We start from the raw sequence: 14,624 nt of genomic DNA, 5'->3' as shown, positions 1-14,624 counted from the left end.
AACATTAAAACATGAAATTATAAACCATAACTAGTTAGAACTCCCACTTAGCAGTCATTGGTTTCAGTTGTGAGCTTTGCAATCTAAAAAAAAATGGATAACCCTTTTTTTTGTTCATAACACATACCAACTAAAGCATTTACTAGTCCTAGTATAGGCGACAGAAAAGACACTATTGGAGTGATAGAGACCATGTACCGTAAGGGAAAGATGAAATAGCAATGAAAACTAAGCTAAAAATAGCAAAGATCAACCCTTGCAACTTTTGCATCATGGTCTAGTAAGAAAAACCAAGCAAAATTAATTTAAATTTGCCATCCCGAAACCCAAGCGAGCTACTTACGAGCAGCTATTATTGAGCGAACCCGTCTCTGTGGCAAAAGAGTGGGATGACTTGTTAGTAGAGGTGAAAAGCCAATCGAGCTGGGTGATAGCTGGTTGCCTGTGAAATGAATCTTAGTTCACTCTTAATTCTTCTCCAATGAAAATCCACGGACCCTAATGAAGTGAATTAAGGGCTATTTAAAGGAGGTACAGCTCCTTTACAAAAGAATACAATCTCTACTAGCGGATTAATGTAAATTTCTCTACCATACTCTGGGCCCTCAAGCAGCCATCAACAAAGAGTGCGTTAAAGCTCTACCCTACAAAAATATAAGAACCTTATGACTCCCTCCTCATTAACAGGTTAACCTATATTTAAATAGGAGAATTAATGCTAGAATGAGTAATCAGGGTCCTCCCTCTACAAAGAAAGCTTCTGGTATCACTCCTGCAATGATCACTCTTGAGTGTCTCCTGATTACCCCAGAGGACAAAGATCACCCACTGGCCATGTCTATTCATAGGTAAATGGCGTATTGTTCTCCTGCTGCCTTCAGGAATTTCAACATTCTGAAGTAGACATCTGTCCTTGGGCTGCTTGTGGTCAGAGACTCACTTGGATTTTATAATCTTATAAAATACATTCTCTCTTTAAGCATGAATTATTTCATAACACATATTACAATTATCACACAAGAGTTACAAAAATGTACAACTGTAAAATCTGCCTTAGAGTTCATAGTACAGTACTTATTATTATTGTTTGCATTTGCTAAAACCAAAATTGATAAGCCTGTGATTGCTAGTTCTGCTAAAGTTATTTGGAAAATATTACAGTTCTGTCTCAGGCAGGTACTACTGTGTCTTAAAGAAACTCAAGGATGTGTACTAACATGCCTTTTCTTAGTACTCCTAGTAACTATTCTTCATTGCTTCAAGATAAATGGGTGTGAAAAATGCATATTTTATGATTGGCTTTTTGCAAATATTAAAATGAATATTATATGTGTTGTGTTAGAAAGTAATACTGTATTAATTCTCTTAAGTAGTGTGTTAAATATAGTTTTGGGTTACAACAAAATGTTAAAATAGAAACTATGCTATGTAAGATACTTTTTTTAAAGAAAGGACTTGCAGCGAGCTAGCAGCCACAGGACACCTAAACCTTTCAGAGAAAAAAGAATTTATTGCCCTCTTATCAGAAGAAACAAACTTCTTCCCGCTTCAAAGGCTCTGTTAGGATTAGGAGGAAGAAGTTGAGGATGACCAGACTGAATCCTTTGTTTGAATGGAATTTATGTACGAAGTGTATGAATATGCAACAGGCTGTTGTTTTTAAGGGTTAATCCTTTGTTAAGGGGTGTCCTTTTTAGGGCTTGTGCTGCCCAGAAAAAGGTACCCGGACTCCGCAACTCTTTGTTTTTGTTGTCTCATATTGTCCTAATTCAAGTAGTCCAAATTATTATTACTCTAACTGTATTACTATTTCTGTAACCATTTTATTACTATTAAACCTTTAAAATTTTAAAAAGAAGTGATTGGCGTTTTTCACAATGGGTAAGATTCAAAGAATAGCCACTGAGGTACACATAGAACATCAATTTATCACAAGTAAATTTCAGTTGCAAAGTTTTTTAACTGAAATTCTGCCACTTGTCATCATTTTAAAAGTTTAAAGTAATCTATTAAAGTCAATAACAAAAATTCTAACTTTTAACAAAGGGGAAAAAGTATATTGCTTGCATTGTTATTCATGTTAAAAATTCTTCTTGCACTTGATATTAATAAAAGCTTGTTTTAAAAATATATATACAGAAAACATCTCCCAACCAAGGTTCTTGCCCTGATCAAGCCATGAACCTGGCTGGTAAAGAAAAATATATTAGTAAACCTAGATGAAACTTTGCATAAGTTAAACCCTTCTTCCATTAAGATAAATGAGAAAGACCTCATCCAGAAGAGGTTTTTCCAAGTCCTGATAATGAAAAAGAGACCCCTCAGTAACCCCCTAAGTAATAGCATTCAAATTCCATGTTGTGTTCCTATTTTTATTTATTATACAAAGAAAAAAGGGGAAATAAGTTTGGGGTGAAAGTACACCCCCCCCTTTGAATCCTAAATAGTATCATGTTCTCATGTTTTACAATAAATCATACAACAGTATAATAACCCAATGATATTCAGCTGCCTAAAATACATTTCAATGGACACTGAAAATCACAGACAGCATCCTGATGTCACCTCAACATAATAGTCAATTACAAATGATCACCTGCCTCATGGACAGTTCATATAAGGACTTGATTTGCTTACAAATATTTTTCTCATGTTTATAAACTGTTTTCCTGTTTAAAAATTGTTTTTCTGTTTACAGATTGTTTTCTGGGAGTTGGGTTTTTCTCCAAGGAATAAATGGGTTTCTTCAAGGGAGAACTGGGTTACAGCTTGTTTTTTAATAATTAGGTTTTTCTCTAAGGGTTAAATGGGTTAAGGGTTAAATAGCTTTCTGCTTGTAGAGATAAGTTGTAATTTGAAACCAATAAGCATTATGCCTGTGGCCTGAGCTCCCCCCTAACAGGTCATGGAAGTGAATGCTGCAACTCCAGTGTAAATTAGATCCATGATGTCTTTTGTCACCCTGTTTGCAAAGGGGCCTTGAAGACAGGTGACAGAGAGCACTTCACAAAAATTTACAAAGACAAGAAGGGTCAGATCTTACCATGATTGACAGGTGCCTTGCCCAATCACATATCTCCCCAAGGCTGCAGGCATCTCACTGCAGGACCTAAAGGGGCATGGAGTTCAAACCAATGAGGGCATCCACACAGAATATTTCAATGCCCTTTATAAGGGAGGACTTGGGAAAAAATAAGCCCTGTTTCAACACAAACATCGGGGTGAGTGGTTTTTGTCTCCAGTGCTGCTCCCTCCCCCATTTGACCTAACAACCTCCAAGACCATTCAGTATTCCTTGATGCCACCAGAAAACAGGACTGAACACAAAAGATTTTCTGGGATTGAAAGTCAACAAATCCACTGTCCCAAATAAATTCCCATTGTTGGTCTGTGTCCCAATGGATGTTCCTACCCCTGCATTCACCCAGGTGTCCATGGGAACCAGGAAGATGTGGAGCCTCCAAGCCAGGTGTCTTCCAAACACGGATCACCTAGACCACGGATCACCAGGGCTCTGCCCAACGGGGTCACTGGGGATCATCCAATGTGGATCCTCTCATGGGGGATGGAGCTGGAGCAGCACACGAAGCTCTTCCAGCACTCAGGGCACTCACAGGGCTTCCCTTAGTGGCGCCTCCGTTGGTGTTGGGTCAAGTTAGAACTGCTGCAGAAGCTCTTCCCACACTCCTCACACTCGTAGGGCCTCTCCCCGGTGTGGATGCGCCGGTGCCTGATGAGGGTAGAGTTGTGCTTGAAGCCTTTCCCACAGTCAGAGCAGCGGAAGGGCCTCTCCTCTGTGTGAATCCGCTCATGTACGAGGAGATCGGAGCTCCTTTGAAACCTCTTCCCACACTCCCCACACTCATAGGGCCTCTCCCCGGTGTGGATGCGCCGGTGCAGCATGAGGTATGAGTTGCACTTGAAGCCCTTCCCGCAATCAGGGCAGCAGAAGGGCCTGTCCTCTGTGTGAATCTGCTGATGTACGAGGAGACTGGAGCTGGACTGGAACCTCTTCCCACACTCCAGACACTCATAGGGCCTCTCCCCGGTGTGAATGCGCTGGTGGTGGCTTCTCAGGGCATAGTTCCACCCAAAGCTCTTCCCACACTCCAAGCACTCATAGGGCCGTTTGCCAGTGTGGATCACCTGGTGCTGGATCAGGCCAGAGATCCTCCTGAAGGTCTTCCCACATTCCCCACACTCAAAGGGCTTTTCCCCAGTGTGGATTCTCTGGTGTTCCCTCAGGTGGAAGCTCTGGCTGAAGCTCTTCCCACACTCCACACAATCATAAGGCTTTTCCCCAGTGTGGACCCTCTGGTGTTTCCTCAGGTTGGAGCTCTGGCTGAAGCTCTTCCCACATTCCCCACACTCATAGGGCCTTTCCCCAGTGTGGATCCTCTGGTGTTTTCTCAGGTCAGAGCTGTAATCGAAGCCCTTCCCACATTCCAAGCACTTGTGTGGCTTCTCCCGGCCAAGAGGCTTCTCCACCAGCTCTGAGCTCTGGATGGATATTCGGACGCCTTCCTGGCACAGGGGGGATCTTTCCTCCTTGCAGCCCCTCCTGGTGCGGAACCTCCAGGCATTTTCCTCCTCCTCCATCTGGCCACAGCTTGGGAATGAAAAGTCCTGGTTTGGGAGAAAAAACAAAGTGAAAGCGCCTTGGGCTGGGGGTTCCTCCTTGCCCAAGATGATCTCAGGAAGTCATTGGGCATCTTGTGATCTTGTGTCTCTAAGAACCTCCAAAACACCAAGATTCAGCACAAAAATCCTACAAGCACCAAGGCACAGATCAAAAACTCCCCAAACATCAAGCTTCAGCCAAAACCTCCTCCAAAATATAAAGATTAAGCCCCCGCAGAAAACCAAAGCACAAACACTTAGCCAAATAAAGCTCAGAAACACCAAGATTCAGCCCAGGGAAAATCCTCCTCCTGGGTCACCTGCTGCATGGTGACAAGGATGGGGGGGGGGAGAGCAACGCTCCTAGGGCTGAGGGGGAGGCTGCAGATACAGGGAGAGGTGGAACCTTGTGGTGCTTCCAGTTTCTGCTCCTCCTCCTCATCCAGCGTCTCTACTCTTCCTCACACTCCTCTTCCTCCTGCTATTCCTCCTTCTCCTCCACAATCCCACCTTCTCCTCCCACAGGCAGCGTTTGACCATTTTGTTCCTCGGCCCTGGTTCTCCTTCTCTTCTCCTCCTGCCCCCAGGCCCAGCACCCACTGCCGGCTCCCTCTTCCCCCCAAACCCACAGCATCCCACCGCAGGGGCAGGGATGGAGCTGGGCCAGCTCGGGCTGGGGCAGCGCTGGGCTCTCGGCCGCTCCCGCCCGCACTCGCTCCCCACTGCAGCCGCTCCCGCCAGGACAGAGCGGGGGGGCCCGGTCTCAGCGCTCCCCTACTCCCACCTCCCCAAATTTCTTTCACGGGGAGTGCGGGGGTCAAGGGCGCAGGTGGGGAACGGTGGGAGCTGCAGGTCTGCCTGGCAACCGCCGCGTCATCAGCACCATGCAATCTGATTGGCTGAGCACTGCCTAAAGGCTGGGGCTGCGGCAAGGGGGGACACCCGGCTCCAGGGGGAATGTCCCGCAAATGGGGGACCCACATAAAAGGAACAAGAGGAAAGTGTCTTTACAAACAGATGCTGTGAATCTGCTTTGAGATAGGTCCAGGGACGTGTACAAAAGGAAGTGACAGAAGTCGTCAGTTTCAGAAAATGTTATTAAAGGAGAAAGGGAGAAGGAGATGTGGCCAGGAAAATTAGGATGAACAGGAAGCTGCATCCTCCAACAATTGGAGAGACCACTGTGAGAAATATCCCATGGCCTCTCCCATTTTGTTAGGAATGAAATTACTTTTACAGGACACTTCTGTCTGCTTTGGGACATCTTGGGAATCATCTGGAATTCCTTCCACCATCCGGGGCGGCGGGCAGTGAGTGCAGCTGAAGGTGCCTCACCCGGTTTGGGGGATCGGCTCCCTTGGGTGGCGGCGGCACCGGGGATTGATCGGGTACCCGAGAGTGACCAGGAGACAGACGAGTGACACATCGGGGGGGGCTCTGAAGAGTCAGCAGGGAGAGAGCTCTGAAAATCTCATCAGTGAGTGCAGTGGGATCTTTGGGAAGTGAACATGGCAGGGCACCCATGGAGGGTAGAAAACGGAAAGCTGGGAAGGGGTCCTGGCCAAAGGATGAGGTTCCCAAAATATCTCTGATGGGTCCCTTCGGAGAAGGTTGAGGTAGTTTGCACATTCCCCCAGAGGTAATTAAAGAAATGGACACCCAGGGGGGCAATAAGGGAAAGTCGTGAAATGATATGGACAACAGGGGATGGATGGTGTTGGTGTGCTGTAAAGAGACTGGGTGAATGGGAGTGTGCAGCAATATGGATAAGGCAAGAAGCAGCAGGAGGAATCTATGTGGTAAGAAAGAAGGATGATGGAAAAAGGGAGAAAGAGAAAAATATGAAGGATTGGAATCTTTTTCAGCAGGGTCTAAGACTCAAAATTTGCCTGCTGTTCCAGATCCTTTCTATCCCCAGTCTCCAGGACAGGAAATCACAGAGGTCAGGATTCCAGGGCTTTCTCTGTGGTGGGCAGCGGCAGCAGCGGGCGCAGAGGTGCGGGACCGGCAGCACGGGCTGGGGGCCCGTGGGGAGCTGCGGGGCCGGGCCGGGGCTGTGGGGCAGCCAGGGCTCAGCGCCGGGCGCTGCCTGACCCCACCAGCCCCGGGCAGGGCCGGCAGTGGCCCCCGGCCCCCAGGAGGCTGCGGGACGCCCCGGCCGCTGCCCGGCCCCGTGGAGCTGCCGGCCCTGCCCGCCGGGGGGGCCGCCTTTGGACACTGCGGCAGGACAGGGACCGGCTCTGGGACACGGGCTGGGGAGGCACCCTGAGCACAAGGAGGAGAAGGAGCAAGGAACATCTGGGAAATGCAGATGGTACATGGAAGGATCAGAATTTTCTTATAAGGATTTTATTGGGTCACTGGAGAAACTACCTGGTTTTGCAGAAAGCTCGGGAGCTGTCAGAGGATGAGCACCCACAGGCACCTAGGGGGGCTGCAGGAGTGGCACAAGAAGGCCCTGCAGCACTTGGGCACAAAGGCACAGCAGGTGAATGCAAGAAGGGAGCAGAAAAAGGCCAAGCTGAAGGCAAAGGCCATGGCAGAGTTCCTACAGCCCCTGAGGGATCAGCCCCAGGGCCCAAGGGGGCCCCAGCACCCAGGGGACGCGCTCGGCCACAAGCACCTGGCAGAGGCACTGCCCTCCTCGGCAGGGGAGAGCCCACCCAAACAGCCCCTCGAATCAGGGCTCCAGCTGCAGGGCACAAGGACACTGCAAGCAGAGACAGCAGCACCCTCAGCAGGATCAAGCCCAGCCCTTGATGGACATGGATTGGCAGCGGTGTCACAGCTCCCATCACACCAGGGACCCACCACACTGCAGCCCTTGAGAACATTCAGGGTGCGTCTGCATTGAGAGGAGGCCTCTCGTGATGGACACAGGGGCCTCTCAACCCACTCTGAATCTTAGGTCTAAGGGCAGAAAAATGCCAAAAATGTCTTAGATCATTCAGGGGATAAGTGGGAAAGAGGAGTGCTTTTAATCAAGAACTGATAACAGATGTGTGGGATAAGTTTGGAATGCATGAATTTTTATTTGCTTCTAATTGTGATTATATTTTACTGGGAAGAGATTTAATTGGTAAATTGGAAATGCCAATTAATATTATATAAGGTGATACAGAGGCTAGTTCCACTGTGCAGGGGCTGTGGTATACTGTGCCATATGTCTGCAAAAGCCTGTACTGAAATGAACCCACCAGTGTGGGCAGCCTTAGGGAAACAGGGAAAATAAGATACGGAGCCTCTCCAAAGCCCTTTGAAGCAACCAGGACAAGTGGTGTCTAAAAGCAAAACTCTGTTCCAAGGGAGGGAAGGAAGGGGATTCAGCCAAAGCGCAGGTCACTGCCCCATGCTCAGCTCAACCTGCAGAGCTGTGGGGGCTTGTAAGAGCCTGGCACTGAAATGCCCTGAGCAGGAAGGCTTCACTATCTTCTGTTGACACCATGTCACCTATCAGGGGGGCAAAAGCAATTCTGACTGCTTCAGCAATCACTGCATCACTTATTAGGGTATTTCTAAAACAAATCATTCCAAGACAGTGGATTGTGAAAGCAATAGATTCAGATGGGGAACTAATTTTAAAGGAAAGATCCTTCAGGAGTCATGGCAGTTTTAGGAATGCACCGGGACCTCCATTACCCCTGGTACCCCCAGAGCTCAGGTCAGCTAGAAAGAATGAATGGGGAAAGAAAGAAACACCTTTGAAAGCCGGAGAGAGAAACCAAGATGCCATGGGTATGGCTTTTGCCATTGGCTTTGGCAAGAAGAGCCAGACCTAGGGGAGATACTAAATTATCTCCCTTGCAAATCATTCCTGCAATTCCTTACCTGGGCAATACTCCACCCAGTGCAGGGTGGAGATAAGGGATGTACATTTAAAGCAGCAGGCTGTGACCAGAATCCTGTCTCCTGTGAAATCTCTCCCACAGGAAGCTGGGCTGGCACTGACCCTGCCTTGGCACTTTGCTGTTCCCAACACCCACCCAGGACATCGGCTCCTGCCTAAGGAGTGCAAAGCAGCCCCACTGGTGGCCAAGTGGCCCATGCCAAGTGTCCCTGAGGCCACAAACAGCCGCCAGCACAGCTCAGCACGGGGGGACCCCTCAGCCTCGGCTCAAGGGCTCTCAAGCCCCGCAGATTTGCACTCCCCGCCGGCAGCAGCAGCAGGGGAGGCCGCCACTCAGCTGCCCTGAAGGCAACGAAGCAGCAGCCAGGGCTCCACAGCGGGCCAAGCCCCTGCGCCTGCCCACACATCCTCTGCTCAAATCCTCTGCCTGGTCACACTCCTCGGCATCTCCAGCCCCTGGGGCCAAGCCTTGCTGCCACTGCTGCAGCTTCAGCGCTTGCTGGGCCTGCCCTGCCACAGCTGCTGGGGAACACAAGGGCACAATTCCACTCTGGGGCTCACTTACACTCACACACTGGGCTGCCTGCGATTGGATTGTTGCAAAATATACCAAGTTCAAATTTAAAAAAAAATCTTATTTCTCTACTCAGGCTTGGTTTGCTTTTGCTTTGGGGAAAGAAATTTTAAAGTGCTTTTTATAAGGCATGTTGCACCACTCAACAGAGATGAGTTCAGCATCCGAACAGACTGGGAACAGCCCAAAAGATGCCCACAGAGATAACGACCAGCAACAAAACATCAATGCCCAGCAGCAAACAGCAACCAACAGCTACCCCAGACACTGCCCCCGGTAGAGCTGGAGACACCTGGTCTGGAAAAGGCTGAGAAGGAAATCCAGGAGTGTGCACCTAATCAACATCACAGGCAAAGAAATCCGGGTCCCACAGGAAACCAAATACTAACAACTACACAACTTGGAAACAATGAACATTAAACAAATGGTTCAGACTGTAGAAAGCTTAGCAAAAATCCAGTAAAACTCACACGTCTCATGGAATGATTTTCTCTCCACACCCAGGCTATTTGTGAAAGAAATTATTTCTCTGCACATCCTGGCCAAAAGAACACCCTGCCCAGAATAAGTTAAAGCCTTGATTTAATGTTCTTGGAGACTTCTTGTTCTTCCCCCAGTTTTAGTGACAACATTGCAATGTTAACATGTTTTTCCACAATATTCCTACTTTTATATTGTCAGCTGGGTTTCGGACAGAGGTGTGAGAATCTATTTTTGTTCTTAGGAGAAGCAGTAGCAATTTTTACTCCTTTGGGGGTTTTTTGTCTAGGTGTGTGTGTGCCTGATAGTGATGGCAATACTTTGGTGTCGGTTTTTCGATGTTCACCTTCAGGCTGCATTCTAAAAAACTCGAGGAGCTTTCAAGGTGACACTTTAACTCATAAAGACTTAATAGAATATTGTTTAAAAAAAAACAAAACAAAAAAAAAAAAAAGAAACCAAAACACAAACAAAAAGCAGCGAGGGGAAGGGTGGGAACACTTGGGTCTCAGGTGCCTGCCCGTGGAAGAAAAGCTTCATTCCAGGCAGATGGGAGAGGAGCTTTAGAAATGCAAATTAACACTGCAGGGGCAAAGTGTGGACAATGTGCCTGGGTCTCTTGCCTGGGGCAGGAATTGGGCTCATTCCCTCTGCCCCTCACTCCAAGCTCTGCCTGTTGCACTGATGGAATTTGCACAGCTCCAGGCAGAGCCCCTGCTGAGGATATCTGACTCTGCAACAGAAATGGGTTCAGCTGCAAAGGGAAACAGCAAATGGAGAATGTTCTGAAAACATCACTAAAATAAGGGAAAATCATCCCTGCTCCCACTCCAACAAGTACTGTCACTGTCTATGTTATATAGAGTGCATTAAAATACTTAAATTATTTTGTTTGTTTGTTTGTTTTAGTAGTGGTTTTTGTTTGATTTGGGTTTTTTGATTTTGTTTTATAGGAAATCAGCTCGGAATCCAAGTATGTGATGATTCAATTACAGAAAAGCAGTCAATTGATGCAGCCCTGGCTCCTGAGGGAGTGGCCAAAAACGGGGAAAAGATGAACGGCCAGCAGAACAAATCCTACAACACCATGGACCAACCCTGGGAACCCTAATCAATTCATAACAGGAGCCACAGAACCCATTTCTCATTTCAATGGCATCACTAGATTACAAGATGTCCTCCAAATAATAACCAACCAGACAGCTCCATGTCCTGACCTTCCTTCCGACCAATCCACTGAAATGAGGAACACAACATTCCACCAGGGGATGGGATCAGATCATCTGTAAGCAGAAAAAGGAGGAGTTTGTGGAAAATTAAATGACTCAAACTGCTGTTGGCAAATACATGACAACCAAAAAGTGGTGAAATGGATAACAAAATAAATAAAAAAGTAGCTTGTGTACCACTCGAAATGTGGAAAGGATGGGAATGGGACACATTTTCATGGCCCCCTGGCAGACCATGGGTTAAACGAATGCTGTTTCTCCTCTCATGTGCTACAGCAACTCTCATCTTTTTGCCATGCTCCACACCTTGAGAGTGCAGCTCATTCAAGTGAGGGGATGCGGGCGGCAGCCAGGCCTCCTGATCCAGAAACGGCTACAAAAGGACACGGAATGAGGGCACTGAGAATAATCCCAAAATCAAACAAGACTCAGTATAGAAATAACAGAATCAATGAGTGAATCTGCTTGGAGATAGGGACAGGGACTTGTAGATGGGGAAGTAACGGGAGAAACCATCAGTTTCAGAAAATGTTGCTAATTGACACGGACAGCTGCTCAAAGTCCCGCTAAATTCCTGAACTTCGAGAAGAAGAACAAAGACATAACAGAGCGATGAATATCGGCTGTTATACAAAAGTGGGGTTGCACATTAACGAGGACATGCAGTTGGCGGATCGGGAAGTCTGAACCTACCAAGTACCTCAGCCAGTGGGCAAAGGCAAAGGGAAACGCAGCCGGGAAAATGACGATTAAAAAGAGGCTGCAAAGTACAACAATGGCAGAGACCGCACGGCAAATGCCCCACGGCCTCTCCCTCTGCTCAGCAATAAAGTCACTTGCACAGGACTCCTCTGGCTGCCCCGGGCACAGAAACCTCTGGCAAAGGGAATTTCCCCGCACAGCCCCGGCACGGGGCAGACCCCTCTGTCCCAGCCACACGAACCGGGCCGAGCCAGCGCTGCTCCGCCAGCGGCTCCTGCCGAGGCAGCGCCGGCAAGGAGACCGCGGGCAGCCGCTCCCGCAGCGCCCTCAGCCCAGGGCCCACACGGCCCGGACACGGCACAACCCACCCGCCCGAGCCCCCTGCCGCCCCCGAGGCCCGCAGCGAGCCCCGAGCCCCCGCACAACCCAGCGCGGCTCCCACCTGCGCCGCGGCCGCCTCCGAGCTCCGCCGCCGCCTCCCCGCGCTCCGCCCGCTGCCGCCGCTCCCGGGCCCGCACACGCGCTCCGCCAATGGCGCCGCTGCGCAGCCACGGCCGCCCTCAGCCCGGCCCCGGGGCCCTGCTCCGCCCCGCTCCCGCCAATCAGCGCGCCACAACCACGACTGACGGCACCGACGCCCAATCGCAGCCGGGCCCGGGCTCGGCACGCGCCACGGCCCCGCCCCGCGCTCTCAGGGCCCCCCGGGCTGCGTGAGGGCAAAGGCGGAGCTGAGCAACAGCCCTGGGCCGGGCCCGGGCCCGAGGGGGATTGGGCTGCAAACACAAACAAACTTCTCCGCAGCTCCCGCCGCGGCTTTCCCGGCACTGCCGCTTCGGTGCCTCCGGCTCAGCGGGAAGCCCTGGAGCCTCACTTCTCCTACCCCTAATTAGGACCATCAGTGCATCCCTTTGATTTCCCCCACAAAGGCAAGACCGCCCCAAACCTCTGTGGACGAGTGGAAGAGGGGAGAGATTTCTGACAGAAAACGCCCAAAATTGTTTTTACCGAGTCTGGGAAGAACAACCAAACAGAAGTGATGCGCGCCCGCCCAGCAGCGCCTCTCTGCCGTCCCAGCTGAAGCCCTCGCCGGCTGCTCCAGGCTCAAGGGCAGACCGGGAGCTCTGGGAAGGGGCCCCGGCTCGGGGCGCAGCCCCCGGGGCAGCCCCACGGCCCCCCCGGCAGCTCCAAGGCTCCTCCAGCCGGGATGGAACGTGGCAGCGGGAGCAGGGGAAGGGACGGGGCTGCCGGAGCCAGGGGAACACGAGAGACATCGGGGGGCACTTCATAAGCATCTAATGCAAAATATAAAAATCATAAGAAAGGCAAAACCAACAGCAACAGTGTCACCATAGCACAGGGCCATACCAGCACATGTCCCAGTGCCAGGCACCCACCAAAGCCACTCTCTCACTGCCCTCCACAGCTGGACAGAGGAGACAAAATTTAACCAGGGGTTCAGTGGTTGAGATAAGGACCAGGAGAGATCCCTCATCAAACACCATCACGGACAAAACAGGCTCAAAACTGGAGATATTAATTAAATTTATTGCTAACAAACTCAAAGAAGGAGTGTGAAAACTAAAGGAAAACCCTTTGAAACACCTTCCTCCACACCTCTCTCCTTCCCGCCGCGCCTCCTCCCCCGGCAGTGCCGCAGACAGGGAATGGGGCCGGGCTCCGTTCATCCCCCGGGGCTTCTCCCTCTGCCCGCGGACAGGAGTCGTTCCCCTGCTGCACCCTGGGCTCTCTCCGACCGGAGACTTCTCCAGGAGCTTCTCCAGCCTGAGTCCACCCCACGGGGCACAGCCCCCCTCCAGCTGCTGCAGCGTGGGTCGCTGTGCCCCGGGGTCAGTCCTTCCAGGACAGGCTGCTCCGGCGGGGCCCCTCTGGCCGCGGGGTCACAGCCTCCTCTCAGGCATCGCCGGGCTCCAGCGCGGCTGCTCCAGGGGCTGCAGGGGCATCTCTGCATCCCCATGGATCTGCAGGGGCATCTCTGCATCCCCAGGGATCTGCAGGGGCATCTCTGCATCCCCAGGGATCTGCAGGGGCATCTCTGCATCCCATGGATCTCTGCAGCTGGCACTTCCATCTTTGGAGCCACCAGGAAGCTTCCAGCAGCTTCTCTCAGAAACCACACCTGTAGCTGCCCCACTACCAAAACTTGGCCAAGCCGACCCCATACAGTCCCAAAAATGGGGTTGCACATCTCCAGGAGCTCACCCCCAAAATGGGGATGGAGATGTCCAGGGGCTCAGGTGTGTCCAGAAATGAGGCCCCAGGTTAGGGCATTCTCTGCTTGGCTGAGCGCTGCCTGAGGGCTGGGGCTGCAGAAGGGGGGACACCCTCCTCCAGCAGGGATGTCCCACAAATGGGGCAACCCCCAAAAAGCCCCTCGGAACTCCTGGGGCTGGGCTGGTCCTGCCAGAATGCCGGGAACCACCAAAACCACTCTGTCCTTGCCCTCTGCAACTGCACAGGGACCAGAAATACAAGGAAAGGGCCAGGAGTGCAGAGAAAGACTGGGAGAGATCCCACCCTGAGCACTGGCACAGGCAAAACAGACCCAGCCAAGGTGCAGCAAGTGAACGTATTTCCAGCCAAATGACAGCCAGACAAGGAGAAAGGGAAGAAATCTCTTCAACACATTCCCTCCACCAAACACAGATCACCAGGGCTCTGCCCAAGGGGGCTCACTGGGGATCATCCAACACAGACCCTCCCATGGGGGATGGAGCTGGAGCTGCGCAAGAAGCATTTCTCACACCCAGATCCACTCACAGGGCTTCCATCTAGTGGTGCCTCCGTTGGTGTTGGGTCAAGTGAGAGGTCATGGAGAAGCTTTTCCCATGCTCGGGACACTCGTAGGGCCTCTCCCAAGAGTGGATGTGACAGTGCGCCCTCAGGTCAGAGCTGTTGCTGAAGCTCATCCCATGCTCTCCACGCTCATAGGGCTTTTCCCTAGTGGGGATCTTGAGATGTTTGAAGAGGGGGGAGCTCTGGTGGAAGCTCTTCCCACAAAGTTACCTACACTCAAAGGGCTGTTCCCCAGTGTGGATCCACGGGTGATGGTTCAGGTTAGAGCTTTACCTTAAGCCCTTCCCACAGCCCAAACACTTGTGCGGCTTCTCTCCAGCCTGAAGCTTGTCCACCAGCTCAGAGCCCCAGCTCTGGC

General features: G+C 50.7%; 1 protein-coding gene across 1 annotated transcript; it reads right to left on the bottom strand.

Annotated features, from left to right (window-relative positions):
- Positions 1 to 2,743: 2,743 nt before the first annotated feature.
- Positions 2,744 to 11,954, bottom strand: LOC311164373 (uncharacterized protein). Its single transcript, XM_084223811.1, has 2 exons — positions 11,895 to 11,954; positions 2,744 to 4,626 (listed from the first exon to the last, which is right to left on the bottom strand). Exon 2 carries the CDS (start codon positions 4,597 to 4,599, stop codon positions 3,625 to 3,627), a length of 975 nt encoding a protein of 324 aa, XP_084079937.1. The 5' UTR covers positions 4,600 to 4,626; positions 11,895 to 11,954; the 3' UTR covers positions 2,744 to 3,624.
- Positions 11,955 to 14,624: the final 2,670 nt, after the last annotated feature.

This window comes from Fringilla coelebs, assembly GCF_963513975.1.
Source record: "Fringilla coelebs genome assembly, chromosome: 31".
NCBI lineage: Eukaryota > Metazoa > Chordata > Aves > Passeriformes > Fringillidae > Fringilla > Fringilla coelebs.
Note: the sequence above shows the minus strand (reverse complement) of the source record. Positions and strands in the feature narration are given on the sequence as shown.